Here is a 19625-nt window from a genome sequence, read left to right as displayed (position 1 = left end):
CAGCCCCTGCAGTGCCCCGTCTCCCCGCCCGGGGTCTCGGTACCGGCGGTGACTCCCAACCGGTTGTGCTGCACCTCCCGCCCGCCAGGGGGCGCTGGCGCCCCGCCTCCGCGCTCCCGCCGGCACCTCAGCGGCCACCCCGACCCCTCGCCGCCCCCCGCCCCTCCCGTTAGGCCCCCGCGCCGACCAATCAGCCGCCGTCTCGTGCCGCTCGCGCTCGCCCCTTCGGCCAATGAGCGCCGCGCCGGGAGGCGGGGCGGGGCGGCGCTGCCGGTACCCGTTAACGGCGTGAGGCGAGGGCGGAGGTGGCGGCAGCCGGGTGGGGCGGGGCGGGGACGTACGCTACGTCCGGGGGGCGGGACCGAGGGGGGCAGCGGCGGCGGCGGCGGGGCGCGTGCGCGGCGGGGCGGGGCGGTCGCGGTGGGCGGCCCCGCGGCGATCCGGGATGTCGGGCTGGCTCCTGGTGACGTAGCGCGCCGCGGGAAGGGCCGCGCGAGACCCCCGGCAGCCGCCGCCCGGGCCGGCCCCCTCCCCCTCTCCGTACCCTCCCTCGCCCCCGCCATGGGCAGCGCCGCGGCGGCGGGAGCGGGCAGGGTGCCGCGCAGCGCCGGGGCCGCCGCTGGGCATGTGCCAGGCCCGGCCGCCGCGTGAGCGCCACCGCCGGCACCGGCAGCATTGTCCGCGCCCGCCCCGGGCGAAGCCGTGAGTGTGGCGTCCGCCGGGCCGCCCCCAGCCCCACGGGAGAGGCGTCGCGGCGGGAGGGAGGGGGCGGGCGTGAGCCGTGCCGCCGGCCGGGAGGGGGGTCCCGTTTCCGCGGGGGTGGGGGGGGTAGGCGAGCGGAGCTCCCGCGGGCCGGGTCGCGGTGCCGGTGGTGGGGGGGGTCCGGTCCTCACCTCCCCGCTCCTCCGGGGTTCTCCCAGCAGGGCGGCGGGTGCCATGAATAGCAGCTGCGCGTCCCCCGCCGCCGCCCGCCGCCGCCTGCAGCGCCGGGATCGATAGAGGCGGGGGCTGCGGACGCACTATGGCCGGCAGCGGCTACACGGACCTGCGGGAGAAGCTCAAGTCCATGATGCCCTACCGGGACGGCCACAAAGGCGGCGGCGGCGGCAGCCTCCCGCGGGAGCCCCCCGAGCCCCCCTACGATCGCAAGCGCCGGCACCAGGAGGACTCCGGTTCCGAGCCCAGCGACTACGAGGAGCAGAAGGAGGAGGAGGAAGCTCGGAAAGTCAAAAGCGGCATCCGCCAGCTTCGCCTCTTCAGCGCCGAGGAGTGCGCCAAGATCGAAGCTCGGATCGAGGACGTGGTGTCCCGGGCGGAGAAGGGGCTCTACAAGGAGCACACGGTGGACCGGGCGCCTCTGCGGAACAAGTATTTTTTCGGGGAGGGCTACACCTACGGGTCCCAGCTGCAGAGACGAGGCCCTGGCCAGGAGCGCCTGTACCCACGGGGAGAGGTGGACGCCATCCCCGAGTGGGTGCACGACCTGGTGATCAGGAAGCTGGTGGAGCACCGGGTGATTCCCGAGGGCTTTGTGAACAGTGCCGTCATCAACGACTACCAGCCGGGAGGCTGCATTGTCTCCCACGTGGACCCCATCCATATCTTTGAGAGGCCCATCGTCTCCGTCTCCTTCTTCAGCGACTCGGCGCTCTGCTTCGGGTGTAAATTCCAGTTCAAACCCATCAGGGTCTCGGAGCCCGTTCTCTTCTTGCCGGTGAAGAGGGGAAGCGTCACGGTGCTCAGGTAACTCACCCGCATCGCCAAGGCCTCGGCCAACGTGCCGGGGCTCGGTTGTGTAACGCTGGTTGTGAGGCACGCGGCTGCACACCCCGACGGTGGCTCGGGCTTGATCTCACCCGCCTGTAGGCGTGCAGGGTCTTGCTGCAGCAGAAGGGGTGAAGGAGGGATTGGCGGGGGGAGTCGTGCCGCTGCGGTGGATGGCGATTTGGGTGGATGATTGATTCTGGGGGGGTGCCCGCTCCATGTGGCTCAAGGCGAGTCTGGCGGGAGCGTGGCCACTTGCGGAGCCGGGCTTTGCCATAGTTCCCATAAACAGTTAAAATAACGCATTGAGACACAAAATGGATCCTCTGCCCAGGAGTGGTCAGAGCGGAGCAGCTGGTTGGGACGGGGCTCCTGGGTCTATTCTTAGCTCGGCCGGTGCCTCCACGACCTGACCTTAAGCGTGGAGAGGAGGTGTGAATGGCCTCGTCTTCCCAGTCTGTAAACTGGGAATACTAAACCTTCCCCTGCCCGACGCTGATAGGGAGACCAGAGTGCAGAGCCCTGCGGGACTGTCACTTGGAAGCATGGCGGGTCACAGGCACGAGAAAGGACTTGACATGTATTCTCGCAAGCGGGGAAAGAGCTGTGGAGGTGAAATGACCTGCCCAAGGTCATGCAGCTGGTCGGTGGCAAAGCTAGGATTGGCACTGGGAAACGCCTGCTTCCTAATCCCGGCTGCCTCCCGATATGCACTGGGCAGGCAGAGCAGGCAGGTAAGGGGGCAGGCAGGGTGCGCGCAGCCCGGTACGCACGGACCCACCGGCGTCCGGCTCTTGGGGAGGCAGCTCGAAGCCCAGCGCTGGCGCTGCCCGGTTCGGTGAGCACCAGTCCCTCGTGTCCCTGAAGGTCAGAGTGCTGCCTGCCAGGCATGGGGATCGGCTGGACTCTGCCAGCAGTGCTCTGCACTACCAACTGTATCCTCATTTGGGGTTTTATTTTTTGGATCGGTGAAGTTCCAGGCTGGTTTTCAGGGCTCCCAGGCCGTAACACAATCCCCTGCTTTGGCTTGTAAAGTGATCGCCACAGGGTTCGGGAAGGAATTTTTTCCCCCCACATACACACAGCCTCACACCGTTGACTAGTGCATCAATAATAAATGCTGAGATCTCGCGTAGCTTTTATCTTGGAAAAGCTGCACAAACATTAACTAATCCTTGCCGTACCCCCGGCGTTAGGTAACTTCTGTGGATTAGCGAGGGGTGAGGGAGGCTGCGGAGGGAAACGGCAGCGGCACTGAGGACGTTTTCTTGTTCTCTGATGGCTTGGCTGGGGCAGGGAGTGTGTCGGGGTGTCGGGGTCAGGGTGATTTTGTGAAATGGGACCGGGTGGGACCTGTCCTGCCCTGTGTCCTTTTACTGCAGAGCAAGCTCCGTCCCCAGGGATGAAGACTGCTGGGAGGGAGCCGCTCGCTGACTTTCCTTAATCGCCAGGAGAGAAACTTTCTACCCTAATTTTCCTGCTGGTGATGTGAACCCCTGTGCTGCCTTTCCGTGGCAGGCCTGGAGTAAATAGTTGTGCTTCCTTTCACAGCCAGAGGTCTTTTTCTTTTTTTCTTTTTTTCTTTTTTTTTTTTTTTTTCTTTCAGGACTGAGAGTTTTTGCTTGTTCAGAAGCATGGTGGCAGAGCCCTTAATGCAGGGTCAGCCTGAAGTCTTGTAGTCAAAGCCAGTAGGAGAACTTGTGGCCTTATGTCTGAAGGAGGATTGGGACTTTGCAGTGGAGGATGGTGGGAGGAGGGAGAGAGGGAGAGGTGAGAATGATGTTCTCTCGTCTCAGACACTCACTCTTCCCTCAAAACTGCCGGGAAGACGTGGGTGGCTCAGGGCTCCGGGAATCGCAGTGGGGTGTCTCTTGGGCCTGTGCATTTGGGTTGTTGGCCGGCATCACCTGGGTGCAGTAGTCGGTTTATTAATGTGGCTGAAGCAATCATACGAAGTAATCCTACAAATCAAACGAAGATACCTTTCCCCTCCAAATAGAAGGGTTGCATTCTGACTGACCTGCCCCAGGCATTTTCTAGCTTAATCCACGGTTAGATGTTCTGCTTTCTAGCAGATAATGGACTTTAAAACGGGGATTATTTCAGTTTTGGTACAGCAGTTAGCAGATACTTAGCACTTGCTTAAGAGAGATTCTGCCGAAGCGATTGTTCTGTGATGATAGGATGCTGGCTGGATTCTAGTTCCTCGACTCCACTTTGCAGATCTCCTGGGAGGAGCAGGGAGAGGTGCAGACTTTGGTAGGCCCTCAGGGATGTACCTCCAAAATCCAGCCCTTGGTCATGTTTAAGTTAACTCCCCAAACTTGCCTTTTTCTCCTCTCAGTAAACAGTTGCTGAAGGCAGTTGCCCTGGAGATAGGGAAACGGCGCAGATAGAACCAGCATGCTTGCAACGTCTGTGATTCAAATATTGCTGGGTCAGTGGCTGCTGCTGGCGTGCTGCCTTTCTGGGGAAGTCAGGGGAGCTGCGTGTGTTTGGTTACCTTGTGGAAATCGTGAGGACCTGAAGAAAGCTGTTGGATCTCCCTCTTTGCCCCCACGTTGTTCTTGGGTTGTCCCCAGATCACACGTGTCCTGTTCCTGCTCTCAGCAGCCTGTTCCACATTGTCCTCCCGGTTTTGTAACCACCTACCCAGCAGGGAGTTTGCAGAGGGGCTTTCCCCATGTCCTCCGCTTGATTTCATTGCCTACTGTGAAGCAGGCTGTGGTGTTTGCAAACACTGAACCCACCTCGAATTCACTGGAAAATACTCAGACCTCAAAGGACACAGGTTAGTGTTTAAAAGGTGGAATGGAGATTCTCCTGGCTGGGCTGTGCGCCTCTGCCAGCAGGACAGAGGCTGAGCCACCCTGTGGCCTGATGATGAGCCCTTCGGTTTTCAAGCCAGGCACTTACTCCTCTCCTTATGCATCTGCGGTGAAGATCTGGCCTTGGAGGTTTTGACCTCCTCTGGTCCCCTCTTCTGCTGCAGCCCCGGCAGGTGGGTGCTCCTGCAGGTTTGTCCTGCTTGCCAGCCCGGCCAGGAGAAAGCAGCCGCAGCACCTCAGTCTGTGCTGCTCCTCTCAGGCACTTGGCGTTAAGCTGGATTTCAGTCCTGTGGGCCAGCAGCTCTCTGTTGGGGGCTGCTGGCTGGACCGTGCTCATGGGGTTTCTTTTTTTAACAGTAATTTGATAAGCATCAATCGATAGAAGCAGCAGGGAGGAGAGGGAGGAATTTGCCCATTCAGCTGGGGAATACGTGCTGTGACAAATGCTTAGGCTGGAAAAAAGGGAGGGAGCTGAGGGGGGGTGCAGAGCTAGCCAGGGCAGACCCCTGCAGCTTACTGTGCCCCACAGGCGCTGTCGTAGGTAGCAAATCTCAGCACCGAGCCAGCTTTGTATAACTGCCGGGTGCTACGTCTCAGCACCATCGTTGGAAATTTGGAAATAGTGCAGCTGCAGGTAGCCAGAGGAGCAAATGACCAAAGGGAACGTTTCCCAGGTTCTGAGAGCTTGCATGCTCTACGGGCATCCCTTCTGCAGCTGGTGAGTGCTCCAGGTTGTCCCCCCATTGTTTGTAACAGCAGTGGAAACATCGTGATGTTTGTCTCTCCTGTTGTCTCGAGGCATGCCCGATGGTAGCATAATCTGAGCTGGCTGGAGTCTCTGGAGGGTGAACCTGCTTTCTTCCCAGCTGGAGGAATCTCTCTGCAGCTGCCTGAATTAGATGCTTTTCCAGAAGAGCCTGGTCCTTCAGAACAGGCCGTTGGTGCAGAGGAAGTTCTGCATGTGCGTGCCAGTGGTGATGAGGCAAATGGATTTTTTCAAGCTCTGCTTGAACTGGTTGGTGTCACATCCGTGGTTTGTGGCAGCAGCTTTCCTGAACAAGTAAAGCCTCGAGCTGCTCAAACCCTGTTTGAGAGATGGGCTCTCTGCCTCTGAGCTGGCCTGGCTGTCGTCAACCCCTAGAAATATTTCTCATCAGAGACTCTGCAGAACTTCAGGGCCTCCTTTCTGGTGATGTTTGTACAAAAACATCTACTTTCATCTTCACGTGCATCGGTTATGTTATGGCTCAGCAGCAGCTCTTCTGGACTGAGGAAGAGACTTGGGGAGGAGATGGGGGTGTAAGATCCCACAGGTTAGTTAGGAGTTGGGGTGTTAGTTTGAGGAGTGTGTGGGTAGCATCTGCACCTCCCTGTGTTCTTCTGGAAAATACTCTAAGGTGGAGACATGCTCAGGTGTTCTCTCAGGCAGGAATTTAGGATTTTGTTTACCAAGTTAGCTGTCGCCTCCTGTTTTGGGTTTGTTCTCTGGGCAAGAAATCTCTGGGGTAGACCCTTGGTACCATTACGGGTGTTTTGTTCCAGCCTCTGCCCCATCACCCATCATCAGGATGCGGCAAGGCCAGGCAGTGGGCAAGAAGTTCATGCTGGCATGAAGTGGAACAAGCGTGACACAACCAAATTATCTTTTTCTTCCATTTCTCTGCCTGGTGTCTGTGCACACCCTTTTGCTGGAGGGCCCTGCATAACTATATCTGATGTGGTGCATGCTAAATTTTTCCACACCAGCATGGCACTGGTGCAGACCAGTGGGTCCCCATTAGGGCCCCAGACTGGAGTACTGGGGCTGTTGCTGTGGTGCTGCCCGTGTGCTCTGCCTCTTGCCGCTCTGCAGGTGAGCCAGAAGGCAGGTTCTTGCCTGGGGAATGGGAATGAGTGGCCAGGCTGACATCTCGTGATGGAGAGCGCAGGTCTGGAAGCAGACCTCGTCCTGATGTTCAGGGTGTTGCTGAGGATGTGCTGAGTTGAATGTTAACAAGTGGGTGATACTAATGAATTTGCTGGAGCTTGACACGGAGATTCCTGCAACATAATAGAGCATCATTATAAACCCCTTAGCATAACACTGTCTTGTTCTGCAGTGCCCCGGGGGGTGGTGGTGGACATCAGCCCCTGTTTTAACTGATCAGGTCTTAGACTCTTACCTCTTCTCAAAGCAGTAAATCTGTCTTTGAGAGGTGTGCATTTCTCAGCGAGTGGGTGGGTTATCTAACCAGATAAAGGAAACCCGGTCCCCTCCCCAGAGAAGACTTGCATGTGAGCGATCTGTTCTCTGCTCTGAGTGTCCTGAATAACCAGCAAGCCGGTGACCCGGGCTGTGCCCCGGGAGGGCTGGCTGGCAGCTGGCATGGTGGTAGCTTCACGGTAAAGCCTCGTGGGGAGAGTGGGCTCAGTGATCTCCACTTCAGGTTAAACCAGCGTGGGGGTGTGCTAGCTTTGTGTGGCTTGACCAGCCTTCCCCCAAGTCCCTTCAAAGGTATTCCTGTCTTTGTCAGCTGTTTCAGGAGGCTCTGAAGGTGTTTAACTTCTCTTTTCCCCATACTGGACTCTAGAAGGCTCTTTTGTGAACAGACACTCTCCAAACAGCAGGTAGAGGGCAGGACCACCTCTCGGACCTGCTCAGATGTGCTCCTGGCAGGGTGGTTTCTGTGTTGGAGCAGCTGTGATAGCAGCTCTCCACGGACCCGCCGTGACCTCATGTGCTGCACTGGACCCCAGGAGTTGTGCTGAACAACAGAAGCAGCCACAAGAAAACCACTCCTGTGTTTTGTGGGCAGCTGGGGCCCTCATTGGTGTGGCTTTTCTGCTGGGAACTTGGGGTGGGTGAAGTCATCTCATAGAATGAAACACTCCTGCCGAGAACAGCTGCTGTGTGGCTGTGTAGCTGCTCAAGCCTGGTGTGGTTTTCCTTGGCCCAGGTGGCTGTCTCGCCTTGTGAGCCCTGTGGCAGGGAGGTTTTAGGGGTGCAGCTTGGTTTGCAGGTCTGAATGTGAAGGTTACCCCGCATGCATTGTGTTGGGGTTGGGCTGTGCCGGGGGGTGATGTTTGTGTGGTGGCTGAGGACGTGCCACGTGGGGGGTGGCAGGGAGGGTGAGCATGCTGAGATGGCAGCATCTGTGCCCAGGTGAGGGGGGCGACACACTCAACTCTTACCTCCGCTAGCCCCCTCCTCAACTAACAAGTTTCATCGATCCTGGTACATGTTTGTATCTGGGTATCTCAGCCATGAGAGATGGTTTTTGTCAAGAACACGCATGAAAAGATGCTTTGGTGCAATGTGCTGATTTTTTTTCCCCTGTTGCTCTCTAATTTCTTGATAAGTGAACCGGCTGAATTTACACTTCATAAACTTATTTCCTAGAGGTCTTATTTCACGGTGTTGTGGCAGGTGGCAGTTTCCTCTGGTGTATGTTAAAAAATTGAGTAAAAAAAAAAAAAAAAAAAAAAGTCCTGATTGTCCTCATTCTTTGTGAAGCTTCTTCTTTCCTATAAGTCTAGCTCCCGTGTGCCTGGGGAACAGTGTTTAGAGGAGGAATTCCTGGTGGAAGTTAGGAGGTGACTGGCCAAACTGAGTTGTTGAGGATGGCAACCACTTTCTACTTCTGCCTGTCATCTTTCTCACAGTGGCTTTTTGTTTTTGTTGTCAGTGGATATGCAGCCGATGAAATTACACACTGTATTCGACCACAGGACATAAAGGAGAGAAGAGCTGTCATCATCCTTCGAAAGTAAGTGTTGAAGCCCTCCAGACAGTAAGATAACCTTGGATGTGGCATTGTGGTGTTTCCCAATGTGCTTCTGAAGAAACACTTCAAAACTGCCTTGCTTGTTAATTTGCTGGCTCGATCTTCTATCTTGATTTAGGTGTCATTCTGATGCTTACTTGTGTCTTGCCGTGGAAATAGAAGGAACTTGTTACTGCAGAGTTAATCACTTCTTGGCTCTGTGCAGCAGCATTTCATTGTAATGTCTGGGTTTGCAAGCCCTGTTCATGTCCAAACACCTGGCTTTCACTGCCTGCCGAACTCCAAACGTCTAGGGTTTCAAACTGTCTTGTTTTGGGCTGTGTATTCAGGTGTCATGATCATATGATCATATGATACCCACATGCTGCGTGAGTTACCTGGACAGTCCTTTGAAGCTGATGCTTATGATGAAGAATCTCCTATAAAGCAGATAGTTTTCTTTGTAGCATGGCTTTTGTCTCCTGGGGAGGGAGAGGAAGATGCTGGCTTCGAAGGGAAGCGAATGCAGTGAATTTAGCGATCACTTTACAGAGTATGTCCTTCAAGTTGGTGTTGGGATGTCAAGCTCTGTGAGCTGTTTTAAAAGATTACGCTGTCTTGATGGCGTCTTACCAGCTAGTGCTTGTTCCTAAAGCTCTTAAGAAAATGGAGAAAAAGATAAACTAACCCCATCCCAAACTCCCTCAGTGTAACCTTTTGTTTGCTGAGAGACAGCCTCTCTCATCAGTTCCTTCTACTAGGCTACCAAAAACTGTGACTACCACACGTTGACCCATGTCGATTGCTAACACTTTCTGAGGCACAGTAATTCTGCTGTCAAGAAACCTTTTTGCAAGTGAAATCACACAACTTGAGTCCTGTAAACCCAGCCGAAAGCATGGGCATTGGTGGTAGGGCTGAAGGTGTGGCCCAGGCTGGCATAAGGCTAGCAGGCAAGCGGTCTAAATTCAGATTTGCTGAGCTTTCAGGTGGCTTAGTTCGTTTCAAAACAAGTCTGGCAACGTTACGAAGATATGGCACAAAGCCAGTGGAGTGGAGTTGGACATCTGGTTAGAGAGACCCATGAAATGAAGGTAGCAAAACCAGCAGCCCTGAGGCGTTAGCCAGGCAAAATCAGCTCAGACCCAGGGAGCCAGGATGAGATGTGGCAGGTGATAGAGTGGGATGAAAGAAAGATTATAACCAAACCACCCAGTCACTGGTTATTGCCACGTGAGGCTTAAGGTGAGAGTTGTGATAAGAACTAAAAGGCGGTTACATTCACATTGTTGTTTACTGCAGCCAACAAAAAGCAGCGTGGGCACTGACGAGCATGAGTGGAAGGCATTTCCAAGTCCTGTAGCTGCTTTAGTTGGGCTTTGGGGTAGAGAAGCTGCCTGTCCTAGGCTGTGGAGGAGTTTCCTAGGAAAGACAGACTTGGCTAAATAAGCCAAAGTTGCCCAGACTGGTGCAGATGTCTAACATACTCCTTTAAACTGGCTATATCTCTTGCTTTTGCCAGCCTCTGTAAGCTGAGGCTGTTGAGTTATTTCAGCCTAGCCCATCTGCCCTCAAAATGCAACTGGGCAAGCACCTAGCTCTGGCTCAGATGCACCTGGCTGACCTGGTGCATCACTGCTGAAGAGACAAAGCCTGTTAGCTCCTAGCAGAGTTGCATTGGCTGTTTGCTTAGCCATCCTTTTGTGGCAGCGTGTCCTTCTGTCTTCCCCTGATTTTAGGGGCCGGATTTGCTTAGTGTTTGAGCCGAAGTGTCTCTGCCCAGTCATATGCAGACAGCAATGGGCTGACTTGACTGGCAGGCTGAATGAAACCACAACAGGATTTTTTTCTCTTGAGCAAAGTGGAAACCCCCTGGTAATTATTTTTGTGTAATCTCCGTAGAGCTTAGCAGCCCTGGTGAATACATGGCAATTGCCCGTTTGCCAAAGGGTGCACTCTGCTGCCAAATAGAGCTTATTAATTGCTGCTTATCCCTTGTGACGGCAGCCATCTCCTTGCCGAGTCCCATGTGCATGCATGCATGCACAGCAGGGCTGCGGTGACCTTTGTCTGTGCTTGCATCCCCGCGGCATGTATTGCTGCAGCCAATGCCATTCCCTAGCCCTGTATCATGCGACTTTGTGTAGTCTGAAATAGTGTGTTATGCAACCAGGAAAACAGCTCCTTCCGCTGGTAGCCTGCTAGCACGAGAGGCTTGGGAGCAGCCAGCGGCCGTGTAAAACCCCGCTTCCTCATCTTCGTGGTAAGGCTCAGCCCTGAGCTTTCCAGCAGGATCAGATCAGCTGGGTCATAGAGCAGCCTAAACTTTGCTGCAGCTTGGAGCTGAGATATTCAGCTCTGAACAGGCTGCCAGAGCCTGCTGAGTCCCAGACGTTTGAATCTGCTCTTGCCTCTACTCTGTGTGATTCTAGAGACAGTTTTTGCTGGCAGCGGCAGGAGAACAAAGCTGGGCGAGCTGGAGAAGTGGCTGGGTTTCGCAGGATGCTTGAGAGCGGCGTGGTTACCAAGTAGGTCATAAACACTTCAGTGTTGTAGCGTGGCGATATTTACAGTGTTTCCTGCGTATCGGAGTGCAGGACTGCGGGGAGCCAGCAAGGTTTGGAAGCGCTTGGAGCAAGAGGCTGGGAGGGGGGAAGAATGGTGCTCTCGATTTCATGAGATGCTGAAAGAGGTGGGAGGTGGGGACAGAAATGAGACCTATTGAAGCGGGTCTTGAAAGTCATTTTAGAGGGCTTGTGCTGCCATTTGTAAGCACGTCTTTGTAAGCAGTTACATCAGGGAGTTACTCTATTGAACTTGAACTTTGATAGGTAATCGGCTTTCCATTTTAGTAGAGCCTCTCCTCGTACCTGCTCCTGCAGCTCATACCTGCGTTGCTCTGTGGACAGAGTGAGTGTGGCTTGTGTTCCCTTGCCCTTGCAGTATATTTGGTGGTTTGTTTGTTCTAATTGCAGGCCTGTAGTTGCTGTTGTATTTGAGAGGTGTTTAAACCACCTAACTTGTCCAGGGCAGGATCCACAATGCCTTCGGTGTTGTAGCTGGACTGGGTCCAGTCCTGGAGCTGAGAACAGCTCAGGACAACAGCACTGTGGACTTGTGCAGCCTCCAGCCTGGTATCTGCCTGTGGAAGTTCCTTGTTTCTGGCACGCTGGGCAGACTTTGGCTGCCCTGCCCAGCTTCGCGTGTGCCAGCCTGGCATTGTCCTGATTAACTGAAGAGGTGGTGGTGGAGAGGAGGAAGCCTGGCAGCTGGGTCTGCTTCCTAATGGGAGTTTAGGTTGGGATTCTCCTGTGGAAACCTCCCTCAGGAGTTCAGTGCTAGAGAGCAAGCAGTGATTCTTCCCTTTCTTTCACCCAGACCGCTTTCATATTCACCCATGATCCCAAGGACGGAGACAGGCTGCAGCAACAATGTCAGGGTGCCTTTCCTTCTGGGAAGTGGCTTGAATCCTCCTGAGATCAGCAGCTCTGGAGCACCGGCACCACCTTTTAGCATGTTTTGCCCATTCTTAGGCTTCAGTCTGTGTTTTAAAATAGACATTTAGCAGAGCTTGTAAGTTGAGACTGGTAACTGTGCTGTGCTTGGAGATGGTGATAGCACTGCGATAAGATGCTGTGCTGTTGAGTTTTCGTTGCTGCTGCTCAGCCTGCTGCCTCCCTCCACGTGTGCATGGCTACAGTTGTGCCTGGGCCAGTGACAGTTCTGCTCTGGGACATGCTGTGCTTGCTCTCTGGTGTACCTTGAGTGTGTGCTGCACTGCTGGAAGGGATGTGGTACAGCTTCGGTTTGCCAGACCTTCTGACTCGTACTTCAACTCTTTAAACCTCTTAGTCAAGTTGAGAAATGCCTGACCCCGTGAGATCTCTAGGCAGTAGGGAGTTTCCAGATAGAAGCAGTTGTTACTGTTGTAGGTGATGATGGATTTTGCAGGGCATCTCCCAGGTGGCTTAACTGGAGCTACGAGTTACTGACGAGTCACTGTGATTTCATAGGATTTCACAGGTGCTCAGTGCCTCTACTCTGTATCCCATAACTGGCATTGCAGTGAGCCTAGCGCCGTTTGCGGTTGCCTCATGACTACCTATGTCCCTAAACCTTCCTCTTCCCTCTAACTGAGGCAGCAAAGGTTAAAGCTGAAGCTTCAGGTACCAGAAAAGCTGCAGTTTGTTCTGCTGTTGAGTGTAATAGTCCTGACCTGCTTCCTGAGCTGTGTGGCTGGGATTGAGGGTTCTGCTTCAGCACATCTAGGACAGACGTCTGCTGCAGCATGCTAATAGTTCTGTCGAAACTCCTTGCAAATTCTTTTCTCTTTAAATATTTGCAGAACAAGACTAGATGCACCTCGATTGGAAACAAAATCCCTGAGTAGCTCTGTGTTGCCACCAGGTTATAACTCTGACCGTCTATCAGGAAGCAACCGGGACCAGATCCTGAAACCGAAGCGGTCCCATCGCAAAGCAGACCCTGATGCTGCTCACAGGTAGGATGGATGATCTCTCCAAAGAGCCATGTTTTGGATGGTATTTCTAGGTCAGTGTGTATCTGAGGTTCCTGGCCTCTGACAAGAGGCTGCACAGCACACTTAAAAACACATTAGCTTGCACCTCTGAGGTGCTTTCTGTGGGGTACAGATCTGTTTTATCAGAATGAGGTTCCTTATATATTCCTCCTAGGCTTGTGGAGGCTAATCTCTGGCTGTAAGCAGCTTACATTGTTTATCCTGTGAGTGGCATAATGAAGAAGCAATAGATTTGGCTGGCTTTTGATAATGCAGTCATTCAGAACAATAGTTTCCCTGCAGCTAATTATTTTTGACCTCTATTGCCAAGCAACCTGTGCAGCTGCGTTAAACTATATTATGAAAACAGTCTTGGGAAGGAACGTGAGGTTTTGCTATCTGGGAAAGGTGAAGGCCGCCTTGGGAAGCTTCTTAGACCTGTTTTGGTTCCAGAGCTGCCTGTGTATATTTTTGTGTGTGTAACCAGACCATGTGAATGTGTAAGCGTGACCTTCAGGGTTGCTCCTTGCTGGGGTTTCGGACAGCTTGAGCTCTGCAGCAAGGCTTCCCTTAAACACCACCTTGCTCTGTGTGAACGTACTGATAGCTGTCAGCGATAGCCAGCCTGCCAGCTGTCATGCAGCGTTGCTGGTATTCTCCAATTCCAAAGCTTCCCAAGGATCAAGACTGTTCTCTGCACATCATGTAAAAACCAGAAGTTGGCTTGGTCCTGGGGCTTGGCTGCAGTGCGGTCCCAGCCCGTGTTTCAACCTGTCCTGGAGGGAGGAGGGTGGGGATGGCTTGTTTATGAGCAGTGTTCATTCACCTGGACTCGGGCTGGCTGGGAGGATAGATAGAGAAGGGAAGGTAGCCTGCAAATGGAAGCTGACCTCTGAGCACGCAGTGGGCTGGTGTCTGAGTAGAGAAGCGATCATGCAGGACAAATTTGCAGATCTGAGAGAGCTGTTTTTCAGCTTGATGTGACCTTACAGGGGTGGGGGAAATCGCATAGACTCCTGCAGCAGATAGGTATCAAAACCACGGTTTTTTCTTCCTTTGGCCTCAAAGACTCCAGTGTAACATAGGCAAACAGCTTTAGAGGAACTTGGCAGTTGCCACCTAGGATAAAATAAGTGGTCTGTGCAGCCCACCAGCCCAGTCCTGCGAAGGGATCACAGGTGTGGGCAGAGGCAGCTTTGCAGAAGTAACAATTGCAGTGTGCTCATGTTTGAGAGAACTAGCGAGAGGACAAAGGAGTTGGGAGCTGTGGTTTGATCCTGCACCGCAAGCACCTCAGCAGCTTCAAGAGGAGCTCAGCTCTGTGCTGCAAATTCTGCTGTAGGAGAGACAGACCTCTCTGCCCAAGGGATGTTTCTTGGGGCCACCAGCTGCACTTAGAAATAGGTGACTGGGCTGTTAGGAAGTGTTCCTGGTGGAGGTAAAGACCAAAGCTTGCACTGGTAAGGGGAAGGACTTGCGCCATGGAAAGCAAAGTTCTCAGCCTCCTCATGGGAGGTGCAGCTTGGTGATCTGTTCCTGCTCTGCTGAGTGCCCAGCACTGGGAAAGCAATGTGGAAGCAGTTGGTCATATTGCTCAAAGTAGGCAAAACTACAGATATTGTCCATACAAGGAAGGTCTAAATCCTGCTGTGAATGTACTCTCACTCCCTCTTTCTCCCTCTCCTTAGGCCACGGATTCTGGAAATGGATAAAGAGGAGAACAGGCGCTCAGTCCTCTTACCAAAACATAGGAGACGGAGCAACTTCAGCTCCGAGAACTATTGGCGAAGGTCTTATGAGTACACAGAGGACTGTGACGAGGAAGAGGAGGATGGCAGCCCAGCCAGGAAAGTTAAAATGAGGCGACACTGAGGATTGCACTTTCCAGGATCGTGGAGCTGATGAGATTGGCCTCCAGTCTGTGAAGACTTTCTCCTCCCTCTGGCTATCTTCCATCTAGCTTCAGTTTTGGTTTTTCCTTTCAGGCTGAAGAGTAAACAGGAAGGATCTAGCGATTTGTTTTTATGAATGGAGGAATGCTGAGACATATGTAAGGATGGAACATGTCCAGTGCACATGGTGTCCTGAGTCATGGGTCAAACGGGCATCTCTCCCTTAGGAAGCAGATAAAGTTATGCCAGGCTGTCTGTTGGGATTTCTTTTAAGAACACCAAAAAGTTTAACTGTTTCATTGCGCAAGGTTCAAGAATTGTATTTTTGTTTTTTTTGCTTTAACTTTCTTCCTTTCCAAATGTTCTAAATATGATGTTTGACCCCAGGAGCTGAAACTTTGTGGTGGCCTCATATTCCTTGTTTCACCAAAGGGCTCCTTGGTCTGTTCTTACCTAGTTGTTGTTGGGTTTGTTTTAAGGGTGCCCTGCAGTAACTGGAAGTCTAAAGCTTTGCAGACCCCTCTTACTGCGATTGATTTCAAATGATTTAGGACGTTTTTGTTGCACTTTAGTACCAGTTTTAAATGCCGTAGGTTTCCTTTCCAGTCCCTTTTCCCAACCCAGCGTGGGCTCGCAGGCTTGTGTCCCTGTGCTGCCCTCTCCGAAAAGAATGTACTTGAGCTGAGCTCTGGTTTCTCAGTGCTGATCTGGCCAGGCACGTGTTTTGGTTGAGGAGGGAGGAAATGTGACTGGCTTCAGAGGCTGGCCCAGCATCCACCCGAGGTCCATACTGGAGCCTCAGGGCTGCCGAGTGAGCGATCGCATTGAGTACGTGCTGCTTCCCAGAGCTGGAGGTAGCAAAGAGGAGTAGGAGTGATGCTGTTCTTGTGAGGATGCTTGCCTTGGGACCCCCTGAGAAGAGCCGGGGGGACTGGCTTTTGGCCGCTGCCCTTTCTAGGTATAGAGATTTGAGACTGCGCAGCATCCCGGCACAGCATGCCATCCGAGGGACTTGGCTGCACTCCGCCAGAGCAGGAACGGATGCTGCCGTGGCCTTGGGGGAGCCGGGCAGCCAGTCCCCTCCGAGGCTGGCTCTGGGAGTGGGGACACTGCAAGGGTCTAGTGTGGCCCCAGTGCAGTGCATTCAGCAGCTAGTGCTGCAGTGGTTGCCGCCTCCTCCTGGCTTTTTCCTGCCCACGTTCCTGGGGTAAGGAGTTTTCTGGTTGCTACAGAAAATGCTGAGAAGAATTGGGCGTTCGGCCTTGTGGAGCTAGTGTTAGAAAGCCTGCCTTCTTCCTCCTCTTCTCCCACCCGGTTTGCATTAGCCCAGACCAAAGCCTCGGCATTTTCAAAGTTTGGGGCCCAACAGCATATTTAGAACCATACTTTTAGGAAAGTTCCTCCAATTGATACTTTGAACCCAAGTGTTGGCAGTTGTAAGGAGTAGTTCTTATTTTAAAATTTTTACTGCTTTGCCCTCCCTCAAAGTGTAGTTTTTCTTAGTGTTGTGTCCCCCACACACTTCATAGTCTGCACGCTTGGCAATAAAAAGATGTAATATATTTTGAAACCCATTTGCTGCTGTCTTGGGGGGCTCCTGGTCAAAAAAACCCCAACAAAACAACAAAAAAACCCCCCAACCCCAGGCATTGTTCCCTGGAGCGCCATTCCTTGGTGACTGAGCACGTTTGTTGACATCTGGGTCTCAATGTACTTTTCCTTCACCACCAACTTATGCAGCTCCCACCACTCGTCTGTTGTTGGGGTTACTGCTCAGGCTGGATCTAGCGGTCGCATCAGTACAAAGGAAATGACAGTCACCTTCAGAACAGCGTTGGCTGTGGGGGGTCGTAGGTGAGGTCCCCCAGTACCTGTCTGTGATTATCCAGTTGCTTTCCTGGTGAGAGCTGCTCGTTGGCTCTGTGCGGAAGTACAGGCACAGCCTCCCGGCCAGGCTTCAAAGGAACCTCTTGTCTGCCCAGAAATCTGAAAGTTCATGCTTCTGTTGCTTCTGAAACCTTTAAAAAGCCATTTTCAGATCACACTTAGCATTTGAAGTGCTGTTCCTCACTCTCCCAGCGTTTTGCAGATTCCGGGCCAGCTCTTAGCCTCAAACCCCCTGTTTGGGAAGGCTTGGCATTCCCCTAATAGCAAAACCTGGTGCAGGGAGCAGCGATCCCTCTTCCTCCTCCTTAAGGCTGGTGCAGACATCTCCAGCAAGCTAGAGACCTGCTAGCAGGATGCCTAGCAATGGCTGTTTCTAATTGTCTTTCTGGATTCATCCTGGACATGCCCCGTGCCCTCCATGGTGTCGGGCTCTGCTGTGGATGCTGCTGATGGTGGCAGTGGTCACTGCCAGAGGTCTCAGCTCTGCGCAGCCTGCTCTCCCCCTCTCCCCTGCCAGCTCCCAATGTTACGCCTACCTCTGCAATACGGATACCGTACCCTGCTATCAACTCAAAATGAAGCTGGAGGCAGGCTCCAGGGCTGCTTCCCAGAGCAGGACTCCCATGGGACAAGGTGTTGGCCCTATCTCCACTGAAGGCTGAACAAAGCATCATGAGGTCTTATCTCTAGCCTGGTACCAACCATCATCTCATTCTGGTCCTTGTGCGGTCTGTATGTGTGCCAGTATCCTTCCTCTCCTAGTTTATTTTGGTATTCTTGCATGCCATGGTTGGGAGCTCTCCCCTCCTGCCTTCCTGCCTGCCCTGCATCGGTGCAGTGTGTCTGAGCTGGCAGCCATGGCTGGAGAGGCAGGAGGAGCTCCTCACCAGAGCCGCTCTCCAGTCACTGTCTGTTCTTGCGTGCAGTTGGTTTTTAACCTGACTGGTTGGGGCTTGACACTTTGGAGAGTGAGTGGGACGCAACCGGTCTGACCCATGGCATCTCTTGGGTGAGGAGTCCCCAGCATGTAGGCAGGCCATCTCCCCCACTTGTACAGACATTTTCTATAGACACGGATGTATATGTGTAGATAACATGGTTTTTTAACTCTTTTGCACTGAACAACATCGGAGTGAAACCTTGATTTGAAACCAGAAGACACATTTTACATGTGGATCCAGATGTCTAGATCCCTTACTGTAACCTGTCTGGTGAAACTGTGGCACAAAAATACTGGCAATGCCTGTACCTGTTCTCTGTCACCGGCCGCACTGGGCTGCCTGCAGGCTTCGGGTCAGGCTGGTGGCATGGGCCTGGTGCAGAGGATGGAGAGTGGTGAGCTCTGGTTCGGAGGCAGAACTCCCCATCCGCTCCATGGGATGGGCTCATGCACAAACCTGACCCTGTCGGCTTTGTCGTGTCTGGTCCAGTGGTGCGGTCCGACCTCCTCTCCATCCACCCCACCGGCTTTGTTCGTGTAACCTGCTCAGCCCAAAACTGGGAATAAGGCTATGTCCGACGTGACGATCCCATGCATCCAGACCCACAGCCCAGACCATGAGAACTATCTTTCCTAAGGAAGCAGGAGGAAGGGTCAGCCCTGCTTTGGTGGGATTTGTCCCTGCTTTTCTGCCAAGAGCAGGAGGAGTTTGCGTTTGTTACTGTTGCCCGTATCTCAGGAAGGCTCAGTGATTGAACTAAAGCTCTTGCATCAGTCCTGTGGGCTCAATAAATCCGTAGGAAGAGAAGGAAAGGCTGATTGCTGGCGGTGAGAGGTGAGCTGGCCTAGGGAGGGGCTGCTGGTCTGCGAGCAGGTCGGTGCCCGGCTGGGCTTGGCAGGCCAGCTGCCCGCAGCAGGGGAGCACGGGTTGCCACATCTGGTTCCACGCAGCTCTCATCTTGCTGTTTAGTCAGGCAGGAGCCGTGGTGCCTGGGAGCTGTGATCCCGATACTGAGGCTTGGCTCATCGCAGAGGTCGGGGGGTTTGCTGGGGCGCGGCGCTGCCAACCTGCTCTCCGGGTGAGCCGGCATCAGCATGAGCCGGCTTCTGCCGGGGTGAGAGCTCAGGCCTTTGGCTTTCAGTGCTGTTAGTACCTAGCGCTCACCACTACCTGGTCCGAGGCCCATGGGTGGAAATGGCTGCCATGCTTTGAGGGGGGCCGGGGTCTGAACCCCTGCCAGTGGCAAATAGTCTTTTATCTGCCGAAAGCGTTCCCTTTCCCAGTCAGGAGAAATGTTCAGCCTAGAAGTGTGTCTCTGCTCCTTCCCGTGCCCCTGCCCACACTTACAAGTTCCGGCTGACTTCAATTTTGTTTTTTAAAGATTCTAATTTTTTTTTTGTTACGAATAAAAATAAAAAAATAAGAAAGTGGCAATATTTTTTTCTGTAAGCTTTTCCTAGGAAAAAGCGTGGTTTGTAACAAAGTTGTACAGTTCTGAAGTTTGAGATACGAGAAGTACTGTGTGAAACGCTGTAAATGGGGCAGAGATTATTTTATGTACAGTCTGACATGGGGGGAATCTTTTAATTCTGGTTGATTCTTAGGAAGAATTTGGTTCTTCACTGTCAGGGTTTGGAATTTCATGGTTTCATTATTATTATTTTTTTTCTTGTATAGATTGCTGCATTAATTGAATAAAAGCAGAAAGCATCACTCTGCCTGCCTGTGTGGTGGTGCTGGTGGCTGGGATGTGTGCCTCGCTTCACTGCTGGCAGAAATGAGGTTGCGGGGAGTGGGGAACAGCTTCTAAATAAAGGGAGTCTCTGACTCCCTGGGGACAGGGTGGCCAAATGCAATGTCTGTTCCTCCTGCACTGCCCTAGAAAGCGGGGACGGGGCTCGCTGCTGGCTCTTCTCCTTTTCTCTCCCTCCCCAGGGGCTGGGGAGCAAATGTGGATATTTGCCGTAGCTGGTGCCTAAGTGCCCCAACGGCCCCAGTTCGCTGAGGGGGGACTGCACCCCGTGCTTTGATCCCATGTGGAGCTCCTTGCC

The 19625-nt window shown here is 53.3% G+C and overlaps 1 protein-coding gene across 4 annotated transcripts; it reads left to right on the top strand.

Moving 5' to 3' along the window:
* The first annotated feature begins 400 nt into the window (after window positions 1-400).
* Window positions 401-19287, top strand: ALKBH5 (alkB homolog 5, RNA demethylase). 4 transcript variants are annotated; one of them, XM_037384705.1, is made up of 5 exons: window positions 402-702; window positions 924-1743; window positions 8258-8338; window positions 12681-12836; window positions 14543-19287. In XM_037384705.1, the coding sequence occupies exons 2-5, from the start codon at window positions 1022-1024 to the stop codon at window positions 14724-14726; spliced, it is 1143 nt and encodes a 380-aa protein (XP_037240602.1). In that variant the 5' UTR covers window positions 402-702; window positions 924-1021; the 3' UTR covers window positions 14727-19287. The 4 variants fall into 4 exon arrangements, with proteins under 4 accessions (XP_037240606.1, XP_037240602.1, XP_037240603.1 ...); XM_037384706.1 differs by having other exon boundaries at window positions 921-1743; XM_037384708.1 differs by having other exon boundaries at window positions 449-463; window positions 921-1743.
* The last annotated feature ends 338 nt before the right edge of the window (window positions 19288-19625 follow it).

This window comes from Falco rusticolus, chromosome 4 (assembly GCF_015220075.1).
Source record: "Falco rusticolus isolate bFalRus1 chromosome 4, bFalRus1.pri, whole genome shotgun sequence".
NCBI classification, from domain to species: Eukaryota; Metazoa; Chordata; class Aves; order Falconiformes; family Falconidae; genus Falco; species Falco rusticolus.
Note: the sequence above shows the minus strand (reverse complement) of the source record. Positions and strands in the feature narration are given on the sequence as shown.